The sequence below is a fragment of the Protopterus annectens genome, chromosome 12.part0 (genome assembly GCF_019279795.1).
Source record: "Protopterus annectens isolate FY-2018-M chromosome 12.part0, PAN1.0, whole genome shotgun sequence".
Classification (NCBI taxonomy): Eukaryota; Metazoa; Chordata; order Ceratodontiformes; family Protopteridae; genus Protopterus; species Protopterus annectens.
In genome coordinates, this window is record NC_056746.1 from 907812058 (window position 1) to 907819223 (window position 7166).

Sequence of the window (7166 nt, forward strand, 5' to 3'; positions counted from 1 at the left end):
ATAACTGAATTTTACTTAAAGTAGATACATCCCCTCATTTCCTCTTTCTGTTGCACCAAACTTAAGAATGAGTTTTTGATTGTGTGGGAGCTCCCATTCTACATGTTATGTATGTGCACTTCAGCTGTTAGACCCTTCATACTTCATTGGCTGTGAATGTATTCTAACTACACCCAATGGAACATGAATGGGCAGAGAGATGTCATGATACTTGCATACTCAGTAGCCACAAGGTATGTTATCCAAGTGTTTATGTATAAAGATGGAGAGTCCCAACTGGCCAAGAATGCTTTTCTACAAGCACTGCAACAGAGAAAGCAAATAGGGGTGTTTAGTCATTCCAAACAGTTACAATGAACACAATTCAGTTACAACTGATATTTACAAGTTAAAAGGAGGGCACTAAACTCCTTTTAAGATGTACTAAAATCTGCAATTTGTATTGGAAACTAACCGTAATGACTAGCGATGGTTATAAATGAGATTAATAAATGATGAAACACTAGTGCGAAATGGTTTACATATCACATGTGGGTTGTATGGCAAACATTTAGTTTTATTTACAATGCAACTTATACAAGACAAAATGTTACTTTGGAATGCTTGACTAATATAGTGGTTGTACCAGGAGATCCTCATGCAATACATTTAATTGGGTTTTAACAGGCCTGAATGTAGGGAGATGGGGTTAAGGGTAAACCAGCAGAGGTAGTGACATGGCTTTGACTGTAGTAGGTGGTTCGGGAGGGACAGCTCTAGGAGAAAAGATTACATACCTGATGGGTGGTACACTTTTTTCTTGGCAAAGGTATGTACTGCCAGCAAAGCAGCTCCTAGAGAAGCCAAGGGAATGGTAATAAAAGGTAAGCAAGATCTGTCCTCAGTGTGTTGCAACACACCACAATGTGCATGTGCAGGAACTGAGGACCTCAAAGCACTACGGATGGTGGAAAAAAGAACATGGTATGCTCTAAAACAACCCCGTCATGTGCTTTAATACAAGGGCAAGAGATGAAAAACAGTGGAACTCAGCAAAGGAAGGGTAGCCAAAAATCTTCAAAAGCCAAATAAATGTAACTGGGGGTTACAACACCTGGTTATCAACATTATCCATATTCTTCTACCATTAATACTAAAATACCCCTTTACTGACCGAGAAATCGTTTTAGGGATGACTACGACACAACTCAGCTTGCATTTCATAAGTAAACAGAATATGTTCAGCAGCTCATCATTTCTGGAGCAGATTTCTGGACTCTGTATTAGATTTCACTTTTCTTCAGCTAAAGTTTGGCTATGCAAAGTAGCTATCACATCAAGTAACCAGAATAAAAATTGGAAATGGCTTAATATAGCATAAACTGAATAAAAGTCAATGTGGAGTGAATGAAAAAACTCAATTTAATCAATAATAAAATAGCTAAACTTATTTGCACCCATTTACTTTAACAAACAATGCCAGGATTAAGCTCTTATGAACTACACTGACCATGAACATATAAAAGTTAATGTCTTGAAAGGCTCAAAACAACCAGGAAAAGGGGGGGGGGGTCAAATGACAGCACAGGAGAAAACTAGTAAGTGCGGACAATCAATTAGATCCAGAATTAGCAGCAAATAAAACAGTAATTCAACCAAGCTGCACATCATACGTATTAGGACCTGAGTTTAGGATTACTTACATAGTGTTCCATCAAGAAACACATATAATTCAATACACAAAATATAAAAGGAAAATCCAACATTTCAACATAAAAATTAAGGCCACCAGCACCTTCAAGGACATCAGTGCCCTATCATACATGCTGATAAGGATCACAAAACATAAACCATCAATGTCTACTAAACTCTGTTCCTCTCCTTACAAAGGTGGGCCTGCTACCTTACAACCACAGTGGTTATATATGGTGATCATTAGCCCAAGGAACCAAAAACACATCAGTCAAGTAAATAATGAAACATAAGGCAATGTCATAAAATCATTGAAATGTCAAACGCAGTAATGTTAACAAGGTGTACATCTCCAGTATATGCACAGTTTCAATACAATAAAATAAATTGCTAACTTTTCAGTAAAGCACCGCTACAGCCCATAACATACCAAAATATAAGGAGTAACAACACAGCAGTGCAACAGTCACTAAAACGAAAAATGTGAGAACTATATTGGGATGGAAAGGACAGACACCGCTATTATTCTTTTCATACTGTGAAATAAATATGAACCTGCTTTTGGTAAATTTTAATCATCTTTTTTGATGTAAACTTGTAACTGCATTTTCCTGCACTGTTTGTTATTTTTACCTTTATTCCCTGAATACTTAAATATAACTGCTTTGATTTTAAAGAAAATAAATAAAATTCTAGTCAGAATAATGCATTTATAAAATCAAAATAAATATGTTAGCCAAAATATGCTGTCATATAACCCACATCATTCATTAAAAATAAGTGATATTACTGTGACTTCTAAAGAAAAAAGAAAAAAAAACCTCTTGCAAGTGGGAATATTTCTCCCCAAGAGGAGTGTGTACTGTGTGGGGCTTGCAGAATTAACATGCGATATAACAGCAATAAAGAATCATTCCTAAACAGAATTGTACATTACTAGTGAATGCCATCTATTCAATTTAGTGTAACTAATGAGAGCTACATAATCGCATCCCAGCAACAAAACAGACAAAACCTGGGCATTTAACCTGCCGCCTGAAAGAAGAAAAAGAACACAGTTTTAAATGCAGTAAAACACAAGCTAAGAGGAGTGCTAAACTTCAAATACGTGTTTCATATTACAGTAAAACACCTCATGACCTAAATAAATAAGGGGTGTATGGTGCCCCGCAATTAAAGATATGAACAAAGTTGGCAACACTACAACGCATACAGTTTGTCAGGAGTCCTGCTGCTGAGAATAACTGAAGAATGCAGCATGGAGCAGATGACAATACAGTAACAACCAGCAGAAGAGTGGTGGTTACATTTCAGAATCATTGATGCAGTGGGAGGCATTTTTTTTCCTCTTCAGCTATTTCTCACAGTGTAGCCAGGGCAAGGCCTCAATACAGGAGAATGAATAGGTAAGGACAGAGTCTGTGAAATACAATCTCTCACACACACACACACACACACACACACACACACACACACACACACACACACACACACACACACACACACACACACGCACACACTCCTATCAAAGTACTCGTCCAGCACAGACTGCATCAGTCGGGCCTCTTCCTGTTAGCCAAACGCCTGAAATAATCCATTACTGCTAACAGAAACCAGATGTCCACACATCTCGGTGGAATACAGTACGTTTTGCACTCAGAAGCACAGTGTGGCAGGAATAAGCTGCCCTATGCACTCTATATCATACTCTGGCGTGCTCAGCTTCAGTACTACACTGCAAACTTCTAGTTCTCAACTGCTTTTGAACAAGGCACATACATTATGCCTAGTAATGGTGAATGTCAGCATCAAAAACACTTATTTATCTGCAACAGTTTTTTTATTATTATTATGATGCTGCCACTAATTCCAGCAAAATAACTTCCATTTGGTTACCCCTCCCCTTGGCAGTGTGCTATACATTCTGTGGGCTCAAGCTATGGCATATAAGCCACAATGGTGGCTAGTTACCAAAGTGCTGTGAATAAAATACTTTGTTCTACACAAAATATAACCACATTTTTAGGACAGTACACATAAATGGAATATGTATGTATATTTACATCTTTTAACTTGACAAGCAACTTGAAATGTAAACTTTGAGTTACAAGAAAAGAATAAAAGGAAAACAGGTGACAAGCACAGTTTTTGTTTCTGTACAATTTCCATGTTGGAAAGAGAGAGCTCCTCTTGCAGGCATTAAGAGCACAGAGCAGCGCTTTTTCATTCTTTTTAATGATATGACTTGATCTTGCTTCATGATTGGGAAGGCTGGTGCCTGAATGATTGATTGCTTTTGGTGTTCACAGTCACTGAGTCAGTATGGTATGCTCTGTGGAACCTGTCCACTGTTTTTTCTTTAAAACAAATGTGCTAACAGTGCTGTTTCTGTGACATGCTTCTCCTCTTGGCAATTACACAACAAACAGAAGACAGAAAAGGAGAAGCAGAAGAGAAACAATCCTCAAAGACAGCAATCTTTGATGCATCGGTTTTCCAGATCTTCTGCATAGACATCAGCTGCCTTGTTGATGGCTGTTCCATTGCACCATTTTGCAGGATTCAACTGTCTTCCGCCTTTCCTCAAGACCACATAGCCCTTCATAGGACAGCCACAGCTTTATTTTCTTTGTAATAATATAATATCTAATATTTAATTTTGTATGAGCAGAACCCAAACTAAAACAGTCTTTAGTTGCTCCAGTTCAATAGTCACTTACCGGAGCCAGCTCCGGTGTCAAGTTCACAGTTATATTTTTATACAAACTGCTGTATGTGATGGTTGGAAAATACTTTAAGTTATTTAGACCATCAAGGGCTTGTCTTTCTTTCGAATGTCTTAACAAAGCATACCTGTTGAACAGATTAAAAAAGAACAGACATTAAGTTAATGAAAGTACCAACATATTCTACATTCTAGAGAAGAAGATACAGTTCAAGGAAGAACCAAAAGCCAAGCTTCATATACTGTGTTTTTTAGTCTGTCAGTTTAAAAAGAGTTATGTACATACCATTACTTGGCATCTGTGTTATCCTCCGTCATCATTCATTACCACAGAGTCTAGGACCCGATATCGGATCCCAGCCGGCAACATATTACAGATGGATCCAAGGCTCTAGCTCCTCCCTCTCCCGTGATGCCCTGCTTCCCTCGAATCCCCAGACTGAGTTTGCTGTTGTATTCCTAAGGACTACTCCTGCAAGACTGGAAGGAAAATACTCCAACTTCCTCCATGATCCACAAGGTAGAGGGATGGCAGGAGAAATGTGATGAATGACGATGTAGGATAACACAGACGCCAAGTTATGGTAAGTACATAACTCAATCTGATGTTATCCATGTCATCATTCATCACCATACAGTCAGCATCCTCGGTTACCATTTATCTTGGGAGGCCTCAAAGAAAGACACTGCAGAGCACAGTAGAGACAAAGGAAGCCCTGCTCCTAGAAATCAAATATATGTTGTAGTGAAATATAAACTTGTGAGGATTAGACCAAGTGGCAGCAGCACAAATGTCACCAATAAAAAGCCTGGCCAAAAAAGCTGAAGTAGTCACAGACCTCGTAGAATGAGCCATGATTCTTCCTGGAACCTCAAGATGGCTATGGTCGTAGACAATGCTGATGCAGCTAGAGATCCATTTAGAGATAGTGACCTTAGAAACTGGAGGACCGCGTCTATTGAGGGAAAAGGCCACAAACAGCTGCTGTGACTTACAAAAACCTTTGGTCCTATGAAGGTAGAATTGTAATTGTCAGGGTACATCCAAGGTTTGTAGAATGTACTCTCCTTATTGGAATAATTGGTGAAGAACACTGGTAGTTGAATATATTGGTTCAGAATACATTCGGAAGCAATCTTGGACAAGAAGGAGGTGCTCGTCCTAAGAGAGACTTGTGAAAAATCATTTAAGGGGAAGTAATGGTAAGAGCTTGCAGTTCTGAGACCCTCGTAGCTGAGGTAATAGCCACCAGGAAGGCTGTCTTCCAAGACAGGAATTTGAAATCGCAAGAACTAGCAGGCTCGCAAGGACTCCTAGTCAGAGACTGCAAAACCAATGTAAGGTCCCAGGGAGGCAAGGGATCTTTAAATCGGTGGCCTAAGCATGACAACCCTGTTCATAAACGCTTTACAAAGCCTAGATGAAACAGTAGACTCAGTGTTCTCGTGAAAGTTAGAAATCGCTGCCAACAGAAGCTCGATGATAGAGAAACTTGCTCCTGCTTGGAAAAGGAAGGACCAGAACAAAAGTATGCCTAAAACTGAAACAGAAAAGGGATCCAGATTCCTGCTCTTGGCCCAGATAGAGAACCTTTTCCACTTACTGCAATAAATCTTTCTAGTACAAGGTTTCTAGGTGGTTAGAATGATAGCTTAATGGGAGATGCTAGCCTGGATTGTTTCAGAATCACTGGAACTGGAGGAAACCATGTGGTTAGACAAAGGGTGTGAAGATTTGGGATAAGCCCCGATGGATGGAAAATCAGATTCTGACAGAGATCCAGTACCCATGGCGGATACTTCAACCATGGTTCCCCTTCATCAGGTCTCACCTGAAGAAGCTAGAAAGGGACAATGAGGATATGGGATGTTCTCAGGTGTTGCACTTTCTACAAAACCTTGGGAATTAAATGTACTACAAGAAATACAGTATAAAAGATCACTAAACAACACTAAACTACCCTAAGAACTATTTTAAACTATAAGAAATTAGGATAAACACACTTATCTTAGCCGGAGCCAGGGGAACTCTTCTCCATATAAAACACGGCAAACGAGATCTAGGGGTTAGAGTACAACAGGGCATCATGGGAGAGGGAGGTGCTAGAGCCTTGGATCCATCTGTAGTATGTTGCTGGCTCATATCCAATATCGGATCCTAGACCCTATGGTGATGAATGATGACTTGGATAACATCAGATCCAGCTATATAATCAAAATTCTTGTCAGTGTACTAAATCAAATGTGCATAACAAATAAAAGGCTAACACATAACCAAGGCTGCATTAACAAAGCTATTACAACATCCCAGAGGTAGAAAGTGTGCAGGCTGACATAATATATGCCTAAGATAAAATAAACATCTTAATGAAGCTATGAGACTGCTGTACTGTTTTCACAGAAATACAGAGAAGTGTTTCTTTGTAATATCAGGATATGGCTTTATAAAGCACATGACATCATAAACCTGTCACACAATGAAACATTTCATAAAGAAATGTTTTAAAGAAAATGTCTTCAAGAATACATAAAATAACCACAAGGGTAGCACAACTGTGGATGCTACAAACTTTTCAAGTGCATATACATGAGTGTGTATCCTAAAACCGACTGATGTCCTATCATGGATTGTTTCTGTCTTGCACACTTTGCATGCTGGGATGGGTACCATTTTTCCATGAACCCAAATAGATCAAATCAGGTGACTGAAAAACTGGGTACTACACAATGCTAGTGCTGTAGTGAAACGCTACATGTTAAATTGGAAGGC

At 39.0% G+C, this 7166-nt stretch overlaps 1 protein-coding gene across 1 annotated transcript in view; it reads right to left on the reverse strand.

Annotated features, from left to right (window-relative positions):
- Positions 1-2694: 2694 nt before the first annotated feature.
- The window catches only part of B4GALT5 (beta-1,4-galactosyltransferase 5), a 202923-nt gene continuing 198451 nt past the window's right edge, over positions 2695-7166 (reverse strand). Inside the window, exons 7-8 of the mRNA XM_044088972.1 lie at positions 4392-4524; positions 2695-2706 (exon numbers count right to left, since the gene is read on the reverse strand). Of these exons, the coding sequence (XP_043944907.1) occupies positions 2695-2706; positions 4392-4524 (145 nt within the window). The remainder of the gene's footprint in view (positions 2707-4391; positions 4525-7166) is intronic.